The sequence below is a fragment of the Antennarius striatus genome, chromosome 7 (genome assembly GCF_040054535.1).
Source record: "Antennarius striatus isolate MH-2024 chromosome 7, ASM4005453v1, whole genome shotgun sequence".
Taxonomy (NCBI): Eukaryota; Metazoa; Chordata; class Actinopteri; order Lophiiformes; family Antennariidae; genus Antennarius; species Antennarius striatus.
In genome coordinates, this window is record NC_090782.1 from 1,468,707 (window position 1) to 1,482,108 (window position 13,402).

At 47.7% G+C, this 13,402-nt stretch overlaps 2 protein-coding genes across 8 annotated transcripts in view; one reads left to right on the forward strand and one right to left on the reverse strand.

Moving 5' to 3' along the window:
• The window catches only part of tbl1xr1a (TBL1X/Y related 1a), a 57,586-nt gene extending 52,620 nt beyond the window's left edge, over positions 1 to 4,966 (forward strand). Inside the window, exons 15-16 of the mRNA XM_068318837.1 lie at positions 1,847 to 1,948; positions 2,068 to 4,966. Of these exons, the coding sequence (XP_068174938.1) occupies positions 1,847 to 1,948; positions 2,068 to 2,094 (129 nt within the window). The 3' untranslated portion in view covers positions 2,095 to 4,966. The remainder of the gene's footprint in view (positions 1 to 1,846; positions 1,949 to 2,067) is intronic.
• Positions 4,967 to 5,512: 546 nt separating this feature from the next.
• The window catches only part of si:ch211-51h4.2 (uncharacterized), a 115,482-nt gene continuing 107,592 nt past the window's right edge, over positions 5,513 to 13,402 (reverse strand). For 6 of the 7 annotated variants that reach the window (XM_068318830.1, XM_068318831.1, XM_068318833.1 and 3 more), the window contains 5 exons: positions 10,739 to 10,853; positions 8,377 to 8,479; positions 7,709 to 7,778; positions 7,453 to 7,556; positions 5,513 to 6,682 (listed from right to left, as the gene is read on the reverse strand). In XM_068318830.1, coding sequence (XP_068174931.1) covers positions 6,475 to 6,682; positions 7,453 to 7,556; positions 7,709 to 7,778; positions 8,377 to 8,479; positions 10,739 to 10,853 — 600 coding nt within the window. In that variant the 3' untranslated portion in view covers positions 5,513 to 6,474. Of the gene's footprint in view, positions 6,683 to 7,452; positions 7,557 to 7,708; positions 7,779 to 8,376; positions 8,480 to 10,738; positions 10,854 to 13,402 lie in introns of those variants that run through there. The other variant, XR_011036699.1, reaches the window with a different exon arrangement.

The following is a 13,402-nucleotide window of genomic DNA, read 5'->3' on the forward strand; positions in this document are numbered from 1 at the left end:
GACTGCAGCCTCGGCTGTGATGGAGGTAAAACAGAGGGTGTGGGTGGAGTTCGGAGAGGCCATGGAGAAGGACTATCGGACGGCACCAAAGTTGTTCTGGAGGACTGTCCGACACCTCAGGAGGGGGAAACGGGACCATCCAAGCTGTTTACAGCAAGGATGGGACACTGTCGACTTTGACTGAGGAGGTTGTCGGTCGGTGGAAAGAACACTTTGAGGAACTCCTGAATCCAACTACCCCAACTGACCCGTCCTCTGTTGCAGAGGCAGAGCTGGAGGATGATGGGGGATCAGAGTCAGTCTCTCAGGGCGAAGTCACCGAGGTAGTTAAACAACTGCACGATGGGAAAGTTTAGTCCAAGGTGCTGGAAAGGAGGGTCCGGCCGATTGTCGAGCCTCAGATTGAGGAGGAACAATGTGGGTTCAGTCCTGGTCGTGGAACAACGGACCAGCTTTTTACTCTCACAGGGATCCTAGAGGGGGCTTGGGAGTATGCCCATCCAGTCTACATGTGTTTTGTGGACTTGGAGAAGTCATACAATCGAGTCCCCAGGGATATACTGTGGGAGGTACTGCGGGACTATGGGTGAGGGGGCCTCTCCTCAGGGCCATCCAATCCCTGTACGCCCAAAGTGAGAGCTGCGTTCGGGTTCTCGGCAGTAAGTCGGACTTGTTCCGAGTAGCTGTTGGCCTTCGCCAGGGCTGCGCTTTATCACCAATTCTGTTTGTGATTTTCATGGACAGGATATGGAGGCGTAGTCGTGGTGAGGAGGGGTTACAGTTTGGTGGCCTGAGGATTGCATCGCTGCTTTTTGCAGATGATGTGGTCCTGTTTGCGTCATCAGCCTGTGACCTGCAGCGCTCACTGGTCCGGTTTGCAGCCGAGTGTGAAGCGGCGGGGATGAGGATCAGCACCTCCAAATCTGAGGCCATGGTCCTCAGCAGGAAACCGGTGGAATGCCTTCTCCAAGTGGGGAATGAGGTCCTTCCACAAGTGAAGGAGTTTAAGTATCTTGGGGTCCTGTTCACGAGTGAGGGAACAATGGAGCGTGAGATTGGACGGAGAATGGGGGCAGCAGGAGCAGTATTGCAGTCGCTTTACCGCACTGTTGTCACAAAGAGGGAGCTAAGCCGAGAGGCAAAGCTCTCCATCTACCGTTCAATCTTCGTTCCTACCCTCACCTATGGTCATGAGCGATGGGTCATGACCCAAAGAACGAGATCGCGGATACAAGCGGCTGAAATGGTCTTTCTCAGGCGGATAGCTGGTGTCTCCCTTAGAGATAAGGTAGAAACACTGCTGTTCACGAGGGGCTCAGAGTAGAGCCGCTGCTCCTTCGCGTGGAAAGGAGTCAGTTGAGGTGGTTTGGGCATCTGGTGCGGATGCCTCCGGGACGCCCCCCTAGGGAGGTGTTTCTGGTACGTCCATCTGGGAGGAGACCTCGGGGCAGACCCAGGACCAGGTGGAGGGATTATATCTCAACACTGGCCTGGAAACGCCTTGGGACCCCCAGTCAGAGCTGGTGGATCCGCGACCCGACTACGGATAAGCGGTGGAAGATGGATGGATGGATGTTGTTGATGTTGTAAATGTGATGAAGGTGAAGTCTGCTGTAATAACATGTCTGGAAAGAAACAATGACCACAAGCCCTCACAAACTGTAAATGACTGCTGCCCCCAAGTGGCAAAACAGTCTCATTACCCTTCTGCTCTGTCTGTACACCATTGGGGGAGTTATTGGTAAGAATACAGTAAAAAGAGTTCAAACTGTGACTCATAATGATGTTTCTGTGTTAATGCCTCACTCTGACTCCCCCCACCATCTGTTCCTGTGCCTTTCTGCAGACAGGGGCTTTAGTCCACAGCTACAGAGGGACGGGGGGCATCTTTGAGGTTTGCTGGAACGCGGCAGGCGACAAAGTGGGAGCCAGTGCATCAGACGGATCTGTAAGTGACCACACACACACACACACACACACACACACACACACACGGTCTGTCGCTGTGACTCGTCACGTCCGCTGTGACTCGTCACGTCCGCTCTGACTCGTGTCGTCCCCCCCCAGGTGTGCGTACTAGACCTGCGGAAATAGTGCTGCTGCTGGAAGCCATGGACCGACCATGAATGTGTACATAGCCAAATGACTGTCCCTGCCTGCCCTGCGTACTGCTCACGCTTACGACTCTGGCCCCGCCCACCGACAGACAGGAAGCAGGAGGACAGGAACAGGAAGCAAGCAGTCGACACAGCAGGTCCAGACACAGGGATGAAGAGATGGGAGTGAGGGACGGATCAGCGGGTGGAGGGAGGAGCGCCCCCTATCTGCAGACTCTGACAGAGACGCTGGAGGGACGCCGCCAAAAAAAACTGATAGACAAAAAAAAAAGCTCCAGATCCGTATATGTACCAAAAGCTGTTTGCTTTTTTTGATCTTCAAACCACGCTCATCATCATCATCATCATCATCATCATCATCATCATCATCATCATCATCATCATCACCAAAATGAAAAACAATGAAAAAAGTATTGATCTGTTACTAGTTGGATCTCGTTGTGCAGACATATCAAACCCTCCACCGTAAGTAGGATGGCACTTAGTTTCTTAAAGTTCAGATCTCTGGTTTTGATGTTTTTATATTTTTTATCTTTTTTTGGGGGGGGCGGGGTGGAGTGGATGGGAGTTGCTGAAGGACAGACGCGCCCAGCAGCTCCAATCAAAAACCAGTGTCCAGTCCTGATTTCAAACCGCAGTGGCTTCTCTGTGGGGGTGTTAGTGCGGGTCGTACGGTTACTGATGTGGACTCCTGTCGGGGGTGGGGGGGTTTCCACCAGCTCAACCGGTGCTCTTAGGTCCCACCCACCACTGCTAACGCAGCCAATAGCATTCCAGCAGTGATGCCGGGTCACTCCCTCGAGGCTCTGGTGATGTTCTGACGGGCTCGGGGGGGGCAGAAGCGGACCCTCAGAGGACGTCAGGACCGATCAGACGTACCACAGTAAGGTGGATCCCTACAGTAAACATGTCCACCCTGGGACCCCAGGCGTGGGCAGCGTTTCCAACGAGCAGAAGTCCACGTCTGACCACGTCTGACCCCCCCAGGAATGGAAGAGAGGATACTGGCTGTCCTTCAGCGGACTGGAGATCTGTCCCACCGGGCGGTTGTTCGCCACCAGGATTAAAATCGTCACAGGATGTTGTGGCTGAAGTGTTCGGTGGGGTCAGGGGTCGTGTTCCATGACGAGTACACACACATCGTTCACCATGGGGGGGTCAGCTCCAGTCTGCTGGTGTGAAGCTAGCTGGATTAGCTGGGTGTCCTGATGTGATGAAGCCACACATCTGATGGTTTCAGATTGAGATTAGCCGTTTTAATCCCAGGATGGAGATCTGTCCTTGGCTCCGCCCCCAGCACCCCAGAACGGAATCTGTTCATGTTTTTACTGTTTTAATAAGACGGCTGCCCACACAGACCCCCCCTGTTGAGTTCTGCTGGCTGACCCCTGACACAAGGAGGCTCCTCAGTGTCCCCCCCCCCCAGAAGCAGAATCATAGAAGCAATATGTGGATGTTTTCACGTTTGTCTGGACGCTGGTCATCATGTGGGGGCGTGATCACATGACTGCTGTTTCTACGCCATGTGGACGAGGTGACGCCGCTACAGGTCACATGTTGAGTCTTCTGCCCACCACCGGTTCACACCTTCATTCAGCCTCACCTGTTTCACAATTTACTCCTGACATTTTCTACTCTTTTGAAGACGCATTCAAAGTTACATTTTTTGTAATTTCTTTGTAGATTTAAAAAAATGTGAACAGATGATTTATTGGCAGTGTTATCTTACGTGTTCTATGAATCCTAAAGGTTTCCTTTTGTTACGCTGATGCTATTACAAATAGCAGAGGTTGACCCTGTAATGTAAGGCTCACTGAGAGCAGAGCTGTCACCTAAAGGCACCTTGATGGGAAGAAATCTCCCAGGAGCAAATCACTAAATCTGTTGGACTTTTGTTCCACGTCCGTCTGTCTGGGAGGTCCCAGAGGACGGCTTCCTCCTGGCCGACACACTGGGAGGTCCCAGAGGACGGCTTCCTCCTGGCCGACACACCAGACTATGAAAAGGTCTTTAAATGGAATGAACAATAGAAACAAGCCAAGACTGGAGGGGCACTGTTTTGATGCCCCTTTTTTCATTCTTACTGTTTCAAATGTTTGGTGGGGGGCACTGCTCTGGAAGCAGACGTCTCTGGGTGACTATGGGCTGGCGTAACGCTGCACAGTGAACTAAAGAAGGCAGAATCTGATTTTTGCCTCCGATCTGATGACTGAAGTAGAAGGTAATGGAGCACTCTATAAAATAGAATGCATAAATATGTGTTGGACTGAAGATGTCTCACGGTGCGTTCACTGACACTCAGTAAAGTCCTGTTAACCCTCTGTGCGTGGAGTTTCAGAGCCATTTTTGCTCTGTTGGTCTCACGAAGGTGGAACGCCACTTGGACTTGGCCAGAAGGAGGAAGTCATGAGGATGTGTCAGTGACCACGGAGGGGGGGGGTCAGTTTAGCGGAACCACCGACATGTCTGCCTCCAGAGCTCCTCTGCTTCTGAGAAATGTTTGTACAAATACAAATGAGCTTTATTTTCTCCTGTATCCCCTGTAATAAATTGGACATTTCTACGCATGTGTTCCTACCTGGGAGTCCTGTGTACTGTTTGTGTTCACATGTTTGAGCCAACAGAAAATCTAGGGTGGCAGGTCCCTCTCATGTGATCATGTCCTGTCCACTGACCTGGTGGCCGAAGCCGTTCTGTCTGACGCGCCACAAAGGCGCCGCGTCAGCCCAGCAGCGTCTCCAACGGGCGCCACACCTTTGTGTTCTGTTGTTTTCTCTGAAAGCCGCCTCACATCAACCTGTTATCATTTAAGATCAGTGAAGTCCAGAATAAAATCTATTTTGATAAGAGTCTCGAGTATTTATTTGTGTGTGTGTGTGTGTGTGTGTGTGTGTGTGTGTGTGTGTGTGTGTGTGTGTGTGTGTGTGTGTGTGTTGGGTACTGAGTTCCGGTTCCAGACCATCTCTACGCTCTGCCTCACAATGAACAGAAACGGTCGTAGCCTCTCAACCACTTTGGCCAAATCAGCATCTCAGTCCATCAGGACTTGGCCTGGGCATCAGAAGGGGGTTGGTTCAAGTCCAGCAGGGACCAAAGTCTGGAATGTGAACTGGTAGCTGGAATCAGTTCTGCTCCCCTGCTCACCCCCACCACCCCCAGGTTGTTCCTATGTGGCCGCCTTCGTAAAGTAAAGGCTGACTTCTTGTGCTAACACCCTGCTGAGCCACAGGTCAGTGGTGCGATTTACTAAAGGAGAGAACGAGCTGGTCGCCCTCATCTACCCAAAGAGGTGTGATGATACCCACACACTAAGGAGATGTTCTCTGTAGAACACATCAGATGAACCGGGGTTCCTGGACAGGTGTGGCCCCTGGAACGTCGACAATGAAACAATCCAACGTTTACCTCAGTTTATTAGTGAAGTTCAAAAGCTTGTTTGTGATGGAGCTCTGCAGGAATCATGCACAGGAATGCTGGCTGGTTGGATGTAAGGTGGAGTCACTCTGGAGTCACCATTACATCAGTGTGATCACGTACAAACATCAGGACTGCACACTGAGAAACCTTTTCAATAACTAACCTCCACCGGTGGTGAATCCATGTTGGTTTGCTTTGGTTGTGTTCAGTGTCACCTAATTACAGCTTAGTGAGACACAAAGTCAACGCAGTTTCTCTTTACAACGAGTACCAGAGTTTTTGGCAGAAGTGGGCTTCCGTACCTCTGGTAGTCCAGATACACGTGCAGGTCTGACCCGAGCAGAGGATCTAGTCTACTTTCATACTAGTTAACTACTTACAACTCGCCCTGCTGTCCTCTTACTAAGACTATTTCTTCAAATGGTCTTTCCACAGCAGTGGTGATCAAATGCATATTAACATTTATAAACTTTGTTTATAAATGTCACAATGTAGAACACACTTAATAGATGATTTCCCAAAACACTGGTTTCCGTGTTCCAGGATAACTTTGGTGAGCGTGACATGACTGACGCCTAGATGTGATGAGCTGTAGTTTCCGTTCACACTGTCGTCCTGCAATGTGCCTGATTTCAGGGTATTACATCTAGCCCTGGTGTCGGGAGGGACAACCCTCTGACGCACCACAGTGATTCCAGTTAATCTGGGGCAAGTCACGGACAGGGAGACCACCCAACAAAAAGACAATGATGTCATCAGCTGACAGATCAATCACGGCTTGATGTTTGCCTGAATAAAACTCTAAAGAACCAGTTAGTCTGGGATCTCTGGCTGTCCATGCGTCTCTGGGTGCTGGACGATGAGCAGGACGGACATGTTGGCTGCTGGAGGTTGGATGATCAGAGCAGGACGGACATGTTGGCTGCTGGAGGTTGGATGATCAGAGCAGGACGGACATATTGGCTGCTGCTGAAACACTGAGATTGTGGTGGTGTGCTTCCAGACCGTGGCTGTAGAGGCGTAGGTAATGCGCCACATCGGCCAGGGTCTGCAGGACATCATAGGTAACCGCAAACAGGAAGTAGGTGGGCAGCAGCCAAGTGAGGCTGAACACAGCATCACCTACTGGCAAAGGGATGACGAGGTGTCTGGAAGACAAAGAGACGATTTCAAACAATCTGACGTTTCACCCCAAAATGAAGATGAAGTCATTCTCTGCTCACCGCCATCCTGTTTAGATCGGGGGACGTTTTAGCATGTCCTAATAAACTAAAGAACAACTCCGAAGACAAAATGAATAATATATAATCCACTTAAAAAGGAAACATTTAAAAACCTGACCCATGAAAAGATGGCCAGAAAAATATATCTTTTTGCAATATAGGGTCTAATGGAATCATCTGATAAATTTGTCAAAAAAAAAGTATAAATGAGGTGTTTTTCACAAGAAAAATGCAGATGCATGCGTTTGATTGTATAAATGTGGAAAAAAGTGTTAAATTCTTGATGTAGAAATATCTAAATCCTGAAAGGTGGTGTGAATCACATACGACACACTTGGCTTTGAAGGGTCACCTCACAGAATGTGGACAAAATTAATCAAGTCGAAAATCTTTGTGGTGTTCATTTGTTAATCTGCTGGTCAGTCATCAACACACCAGGGCTGGACTCAAAGCCACAGCCAAAACCAAACAGTCCCTTCATGATCCAGGACCTGCCTACAGTCTGGACACCTGAGACCAGACATTGTCCTGGACCAGGAGGAACCCTGGTCCGGGACAAACACACCCTCAGATGTTTCAGAGGATGATGCAATGAAGCTCCATGAATGTGTTGTGGACTTAAAAACTTAAACCCAACCCTTCATCAGTAAGGGCTCGAGAACTTTGAAATGATGACAAGAAAATCAGGTTCTCACTGGAATCTGTCCTCTCTGGACTCCCTCAGCATGATGAAGACGAAGAGGCCGACCTCAGTGTTGAGGGAGAAAGACACGACTTTGTCCAACAGGACAACGAAACCCTGAGAAGAAAGAGACGGTTAGGACTAGCACTGATCAGTACCTGTGTGTGTGTGTGTGTGTGTGTGTGTGTGTGTGTGTGTGTGTGTGTGTGTGTGTGTGTGTGTGTGTGTGTGTGTGTGTGTGTGTGTGTGTGTGTGTGTGTGTTATTTACCCTGGGATCACACACTGACACGACAAAGATGACACTGAATCCAATCAGTGACATCAATCCTTTAGCCACGCTGGAAGAGAAACAGAGCTGGTCATTCTATACCACACACACACACACACACACACACACACACACACACACACACACACGGTACGGTGGATCTTCAACATCAACAGCTGACTGACAGTACTAGTGATTTTTAGAGTCCAGTATTTGTGGTGAACAGATATTAAAGCCAAGTGAAAAGACGGAAACTTAAATGTAATTTTTTGTGTATATTTTCTTTGGAAGCGACGTTTAATCAGAAAGACTGAACTCAAAACGACCTGTGCCTTTATTTCATTATGTGTTGTTTTAACATCCTGTAACTGTTTCTGGTCAGTGTTAGGGAATACTACTTTAGTATTTAGTAGTAATAGAGTAATAGAGTAGTAATGGCATTTAAAGGACCTAAAATGAAGATTATAGATTGATATTTATTAAATAACAATTTACAAACTCTCAGAATGAATTGTGTTTGTGTGTTGAGGACCACCTGCACACGTCTCTGTCACGCTGTGCTCTCAGCCAACAGTTTACTGCTAACCTTAGCGACACACGGTGAACGGCTAATTTGTAGTTCACAAGACGTTTTTAGCATGAAGACTGAAGCAGTCCTCACACCTCACCTCGCTGCTGAACACGTGTGCAGCCTGTTGGGTCGGCCCTGCTCCCAGGCTTTAGACAGCCCCCCCATCCTGCTGCTCCACAGCGAGCTCACCAGGCCGTCGACTGACAAACAAGCAGACAAACATGAACAACAAACAGGGACACCACCAGGGACTGATGGCCATGGGAGTCAGGATTGCAAAAGAACTTCAAAATCTTTCGTTAGAACCATCATGAATGTGTTTAGTCATTCCTTTGCGGGTGGCACTCTTCCATCATCACTGACCAGAGCCAACATTTCTCCAATACTTACAAAAGGGAAGAACTCGGAGGACTGCGCCTCCTATTGGCCGAGTTCACTCCTAAATGTAGATTTGATTGTTCTGCCTAAAATATTAGCAAGACATTCAGAAGGCCTTCTTCAAATGACAGAGGAGATCTAACTGGCTTCATCAAAGGATCTAATTCATATAATAGAAGATTACAAAATATTATGCAGCTATCCCATTAGCAGACAATAGATGGTGCTCTGGACTCTCTAGATACAGAAAAGGCCTTTGACCACGTGGAATGGCCTTATTTGTTTTATACTCTTGAGCAATTTGGCTTAGGTGATGCGTTAGTTGAGTGGGTGAAGGTTCTATATCCCAGCCAATGGCTGCCGTCATAACCAATGGCCAGAGGTCCATACATTTACAGCCCATATGGGCAACAGACAGGGCTGCCTTCTGTTTCCACTCTTGTTTGCTGTAGCAATTGAACCCCTGGCGGAGGCTATCAGAATAGACCACTTATATCTGGACTAAATGTTGATGGAAAATCGCACAAGATTACTTTATCTGCAGACGGCGTTTTGCTATTTTTGTTGGGTCCCTCCTTGTCGGTCCATCATTTGGTTCAGAGAAATGTCTCGTTTGCTGCCTGTTCTGGATACAGTTTTTCCAAATGCGAGGCAATGCCTCTGGATAGTTTGCAGCAGCAGCTGGATGCCCTTAATACATTCCCATTAACGAGGTCCCCTACAGGACTTACCTGTACTAGGCCTACCAGATATTAAAGGATACCGACTGAGTGCCCACTGAAGGCATCTAGCTGCCTGGATGAAAAAATGATGTATCATCAATCTGGATTGATGTTGAGAAGACCCTCTCCAGCTGTCTGAAGAATTTACTCTTTATTCAAAAACTAAAATCTGATCCATTTAAAATTAACACTATTAGAGCAAGGAGGACTGCACAGCGTATGAAGGGGGGGTCAGCTCTTACATCTGTTTTCACATCTGATTTTCTCCCAGGAATCTTAGACACAGCCTTAAAAAGACGGACGGCTAAGAGCACCTGGTCTTTGGGTGATCTTGTTGGTGGAACTGTTCTCCTGTCTTTTAATCTGGTTATGGAAAAATATGACTGAGATCTTATGGAGAACAGATGTTTTTTGTAATGTTAAGAGTACAGACTTTAGATAGATAGATAGATAGATAGATAGATAGATAGATAGATAGATAGATAGATAGATAGATAGATAGATAGATAGATAGATATCAAGATAGATAGAAATTGTACACAAATTGTACAGCTTACTGACACAAATGTTTAAACCATGGAGAAAAAAGTGTTTCTTTCTGGTGAACACGCCTCCACTAGTGCCACAGCCTGAGGGGCTGCTCAGATGTTAGGGTTAGACCGCTGGGGGTGACACTAGAGAAGATATGGGAGGATATCTGGAATAGTGCAAAGAAAATAACAGTTTGTAAAGGGACAAAAGCACTACAGCTGAAAATACTGCACATGTTGCCCCAAATCGCCTCTCAAGATATAGAAAGGATTCCTCTCCATTCTGACTCAAATGAATGGGGCCCCTCGGCTGTGGGATGGCACAGGACAGTAATGGAATATGCATCTTTGGACTTCCTGACCTGATGAAAGACTGATGTCTTTGATAGAGTCCCGACTGTTTTTGGACTCTATCGATGGAAACATATCTGCTATAATGTCGAGAGCATAGAGAAATGGGTCGACAGCCCCCAGCTACAGCTCGATGTCTCATTATTTTCTTCCATTCTACTTTTGGCTCCCAGTGTGAACAAAATTAAATTAAACCAAAATGTTTGTACTATGTACCATTTTAGTGTACATAGAACTCTTCATAACCCCCACTTTTTTGTCTCGTTTTTTTTTTTTTTTTTGGTATTCAAAATGTTGTGGTTTATTTTTAAGGAGAAAGAAAATCTTAATATATTAAATAAATATAGCTCAACAATTTGATAAAGAAATGCGTATCGTCACGACGCTGCTGTGATAACCATTCCACTTCTTCTGCATAAAAGCAACAGTCAGCTGGTTCTGTATGGGTCATGAGGGCAGCAGAGTAAAGAAGACCTACTGGTGTGTTTCATGGCCGATCCCATCACCAGGAAGGACACAGTGACGCTGACGCAGATAAAAACCTGGATCAGCTCGGCCACCCAGGAGTACGCCCTGTAACGTTCATTAATGATCTGCATGAAGGATGGCAGGGTGATGCATGTTCAAAGAGAGAAGACATGTTTCTGTCATTTCCAACATCGGACAAAGACAGTTAAAGATAGTTAAAGACAGTTAAAGATAGTTAAAGACAGCTAGAGACAGTTAAAGACAGCTAGAGACAGTTAAAGACAGCTAGAGACAGTTAAAGGTGGTTAAAGATAGTTAAAGACAACTAGAGACAGTTAAAGGTGGTTAAAGGCAGTTTAAATGGTGAATGTTTATCCTGCTGCTCTGTGCCCCCTCCATCCCGTCACCCTCTCTCCATCCAAATCCTTCTATCAGGAGCTCCTTTTCCTGAGATTAACCTAACACCTGCAGCAGGTAGCCAGCAGTGTCTTGGCTGTGTGTGTGTGTGTGTGTGTGTGTGTGTGTGTGTGTGTGTGTGTGTGTGTGTGTGTGTGTGTGTGTGTGTGTGTGTGGGTGGTCTCCTTCATATTCATATAAACATAAAACATGGAATTAATTTCACAGCTTCCCTTGGTGACCACTTCCTGTCACGTTTCTTAGCGTGATGTTAATTTCTCAGATGAACTCTGTGTTTCTCTTCCTGATGGAGATCCTTTGTGGACTAAACTACTCTGACTTTCCACCAACATGCAGCGAGAACATAATCAAGCCAACGAATGAGGAGCAGGGGGGAACCTGTGTGGACACACGGCCCTGTTCCAGGTCGCTGTGAGCCTTTCCTACCCTCTGATCAGCATGAACTGTGTTATATTTCACTGCTCTCAGGGAAGCGACCGGACCAGCTCTGCCCAACGATGTCTGCCTCCAATCAGGTGGTTATCCAGGCCTCGGTTATCCAGGCCTCGGTTATCCAGGCCTCGGTTATCCAGGCCTCGGTTATCCAGGCCTCGGTTATCCAGGCCTCGGTTATCCAGGCCTCGGTTATCCAGGCCTCGGTTATCCAGGCCTCGGTTATCCAGGCCTCGGTTATCCAGGCCTCGGTTATCCAGGCCTCGGTTATCCAGGCCTCGGTTATCCAGGCCGCCACAGCTGGTTGCTACGTGCTCCTATTTACTACCCAGAAGGCCATGTACCACCTTTCCTGTGTAATTTATTGAATTGGCTTGATCCAAAAACAGACTGACCGAATCCTGCTGCAGCCGCTTCACCATAAACCGTTACCTGGATCTGTGTCTGCTGAGCAGACAACACACACTCTACCTTCATGGAGAACGACACACACTCTACCTTCATGGAGAACGACACACACTCTACCTTCATGAGGAACGACACACACTCTACCTTCATGGAGAACGACACACACTCTACCTTCATGGAGAACGACACACACTCTACCTTCATTAGGAACGACACACACTCTACCTTCATGGAGAACGACACACACTCTACCTTCATGGAGAACGACACACACTCTACCTTCATGGAGAACGACACACACTCTACCTTCATGAGGAACGACACACACTCTACCTTCATGGAGAACGACACACACTCTACCTTCATGGAGAACGACACACACTCTACCTTCATGGAGAACGACACACACTCTACCTTCATGAGGAACGACACACACTCTACCTTCATGAGGAACGACACACACTCTACCTTCATGAGGAACGACACACACTCTACCTTCATGGAGAACGACACACACTCTACCTTCATGGAGAACGACACACACTCTACCTTCATGAGGAACGACACACACTCTACCTTCATGGAGAACGACACACACTCTACCTTCATGGAGAACGACACACACTCTACCTTCATGAGGAACGACACACACTCTACCTTCATGGAGAACGACACACACTCTACCTTCATGGAGAACGACACACACTCTACCTTCATTAGGAACGACACACACTCTACCTTCATGGAGAACGACACACACTCTACCTTCATGGAGAACGACACACACTCTACCTTCATGGAGAACGACACACACTCTACCTTCATGAGGAACGACACACACTCTACCTTCATGGAGAACGACACACACTCTACCTTCATGGAGAACGACACACACTCTACCTTCATGGAGAACGACACACACTCTACCTTCATGAGGAACGACACACACTCTACCTTCATGAGGAACGACACACACTCTACCTTCATGAGGAACGACACACACTCTACCTTCATGGAGAACGACACACACTCTACCTTCATGGAGAACGACACACACTCTACCTTCATGAGGAACGACACACACTCTACCTTCATGGAGAACGACACACACTCTACCTTCATGGAGAACGACACACACTCTACCTTCATGAGGAACGACACACACTCTACCTTCATGGAGAACGACACACACTCTACCTTCATGGAGAACGACACACACTCTACCTTCATGAGGAACGACACACACTCTACCTTCATGAGGAACGACACACACTCTACCTTCATGAGGAACGACACACACTCTACCTTCATGAGGAACGACACACACTCTACCTTCATGGAGAACGACACACACTCTACCTTCATGGAGAACGACACACACTCTACTTTCTTGAGGAACGACACACACTCTACCTTC